General features: G+C 31.6%; 1 protein-coding gene across 1 annotated transcript; it reads right to left on the bottom strand.

The window, feature by feature from the left end:
- Positions 1 to 924: 924 nt before the first annotated feature.
- Positions 925 to 2,922, bottom strand: LOC124936673. Its single transcript, XM_047477189.1, has 8 exons — positions 2,841 to 2,922; positions 2,622 to 2,764; positions 2,054 to 2,234; positions 1,918 to 1,981; positions 1,584 to 1,779; positions 1,419 to 1,492; positions 1,195 to 1,350; positions 925 to 1,109 (listed from the first exon to the last, which is right to left on the bottom strand). The coding sequence occupies exons 2-8, from the start codon at positions 2,679 to 2,681 to the stop codon at positions 986 to 988; spliced, it is 855 nt and encodes a 284-aa protein (XP_047333145.1). The 5' UTR covers positions 2,682 to 2,764; positions 2,841 to 2,922; the 3' UTR covers positions 925 to 985.
- Between the last annotated feature and the right edge of the window lie 209 nt (positions 2,923 to 3,131).

Here is a 3,131-nt window from a genome sequence, read left to right as displayed (position 1 = left end):
TAAATATTTATTATTTTTAATTTATAATATTTCTCTATATATATTTTAAAAAATATATAAATTAGAAAAGAAATTTAAATATATATATATATATATATATATATATATATATATATATATATATATTAGTTTTTAAAGTGATTGTTTTTTTTTTGTTATTATAATAAAAACAATATAAAACATTATATATTTGAAATAATATTTTAAAATTGATGAAAAATTTAAAAAGAAAAATATTAATATAATATATAATATTATTAATTAAAAATACAGAAACAAAAATAAATAAATAAATATTTATTAAAAATAAATTTTAAATAATTTTCAAACTTTATATATTAAATGAATTTAAAAATATAAATAAATATTAAATTTGAATTGAATTAATTAAATATTATTTTTATTTAAATATAAATAATATTTTGTTTTTGTTTTTATCCGCTAGTTTATATAAACGGGCTAACATAATCAAATAGATTTCTTTAGATGTTTGAATTATACACTAATTTATACTCTAAATGTCACAATCACAAATTATAAATAGTTTGAATTCTTGACAAAATAAATTAAACAAAATTATACTTATTATTAGACAAGTAGAAATATCTAGATTTAGTGACAAGGAACGTATTAAGTTTATTAAGTTTATTTATATATTTATATATTTATACTTTAACTTAAAGTGTTCTAAAAATACATTCCAATTCCAAATGAAATAAAACTTAAGCTTACATTACGCACTTTCAGTATAAATGGCTTAGTAGTTTTATTGCAAATTGAAACACATACCTTTTATTTCTTGTATTCAATATGACCTAAAACTTTAGATTTCAAAGAAAACTACAGAGTCTACACAACAATAACAATAACCAACATGAACTAGCGAGGTGTGAACCACATGAACTAGCGAGGTGTGAACCACCCGATGATAGGCCTCAACAACTTCTCCGCTTAAACCATAGAAAAATCAATAGATTAGCTAGATCTATCTTTTAAACATGAAAACAAGAACAGGAGCCAGAGGTCGGTTTAACATTCGAAGCTCGCAGCAACTCCATTCATCAACAGGTAACCTAGAACCAAATTCTAGAACTGTCTCAAACTCTTCCCTACCAAATGCAAGTTACTGAAATAATTTAATAACCAATATTTCCAATTGTAGTATCAATTAATGAAACCTTTGTATTCTTTTACCTTCCACCAGGATGTCCCACGTAACCAACTACGCTTATAAGACCTCCGTGTGTTAACAAGTCCTTTGCAGACTCTAAAGCCATTAGGGTCGTCTTAGGACCTGTTATTAGTGCTTTATCTCCCCCGGGAAGGTACCCTAAGTTGAAGGCAACTACCCTAATAATAACATAAACAAATCTTAACAAAATGTTCCAACTTTTGGTTTATTGAATGGAATTACATACCTAACCGGTTCGCCCTTTGGAACAACTTCATGCATCTTACTGTGACAAGTCTCAACCAACTTAACAATTTCTTTCTGCATCATTTTTCAATAGATTTGATCAGGAATATCTTTAAATGATTAGATCCCACAACTTCATCTCTGTCAAAGATAGATAGATAGATACCTCATCTTTGTCAAGTGATTCATCAAGTAAGGCCAAAGTCTTTTCCAACGCAAATTTCTGAACATCTAACGAGTAAACACGGCCTCTTTGAGTCTTATCAGCAGTTACCAGCTTCACCAATGCCAATGTATCGTGTCCATTACCACAAGTGGCATCAACAACTGTATCCCCTTCCTGGACAATATACTTCCATGCTCTACAAAGCTAGAGAAATTTAGTACATATTTCTGTTTTCCTTGTCTCTTCTTTATTATTGAAACTAGTGTTTGCAGACAATAATCGACGTGCTTCATAGAAACATCAGACTAGGATATTAGGGAAATGGAGTACCTACAAATGAGCGACTTCAGTGGCCTTCGTCTTCCCAAGGATATAACCTATCATCACATCCTCCAGACCTGAACCAACCCACCTTAGAATACTTAAAGCAATGTTTTGAATTCACAAAGAAATGCCTTTAGAATACTTACCTGAGAGAGGGGAATCAACAGGAAAGCCAGGGACAGAGATATTAAAAGCAGACTGATTCGAAACAGAGATTTGACTTTGTTGAATTTGTTTGGTGCAGACAGATCGATGTCCATTTGTTATCATTGTGGCTGGTGGTGGAAAGGTAACGTTGCTTGATGGGGACCAAAGCTTAAAGAATGCCTGAGAGAAGAACGAACATTGTTGCTACCATTCAGAAACTTTTGGGTCATTTGTTTGTCATCTTTCAATCAAAACTAGGGTTTGTCTTCTTTTGATTATTAAACAGTTAAAAAAAACTAAAACTTTGTTTATGTTCTCAAAACAGATGTTCATTTGATTGAGTGATGGAATTTCTCCATTAGAAATCATCCTAGAAGATGATAGTGAGCAAATAAAATCGTAAAGAATCAAAATGGAAAATTGTACCTAATTAGATAATAATCTATCTAGCGAGAAAAAGCTCAATTAATGTTGCAATTATAACTCAACTCCAAGAAGCATCGAGGTGTTATTCTAGAAATACGCATAATGGGTTAGGCTAAAGAGAGTGATGGAAGATGAACTTACAACGGCGTTAAAGAGAGTTGATTTTCCGGTTCTGAAGCTGATGCTTATTTTTGTGGCCATTTGCAACAGAATCAAGTACAGAGAAGGTCGGCGGACTTGAACGGAGGACTGAAAATGGAAGCCGGTCGGTGGAGTTGAACGGAGGACTGAAAATGGAAGCCGGTCGGTGGAGTTGAACGGAGGACTGGAAATGGAAGCCGGTCGGTGGAGTTGAACGGATGACTGGAGTTGAACGGAGGATTGGAAATGGCAGCCGGACGTCGCTCAGAAGACCGACGATGAGGTTCTACAATAAGTATTAGACCTTGTTTGTTTTATCTAAATGTTGTCTATTTTACAAACATTTTTTTAATTATTTTTTTTAGAAGTTAAAAATAGAATATACATAATCTAATTTATATCTAATGTCTTTGAGTTGTCTTTTCAAAAGACACGAAATCAGTGTTCACGAATTCGACCTACAATCCATATTAAGTCGCCCCTAAGACAATATGTCCAATTTAGGGTTAA

Source organism: Impatiens glandulifera, chromosome 4 (genome assembly GCF_907164915.1).
Source record: "Impatiens glandulifera chromosome 4, dImpGla2.1, whole genome shotgun sequence".
Lineage (NCBI taxonomy): Eukaryota > Viridiplantae > Streptophyta > Magnoliopsida > Ericales > Balsaminaceae > Impatiens > Impatiens glandulifera.
The sequence above is the reverse complement of the archived record's forward strand: the minus strand, read 5'-3'. Positions and strand labels throughout refer to the sequence as shown.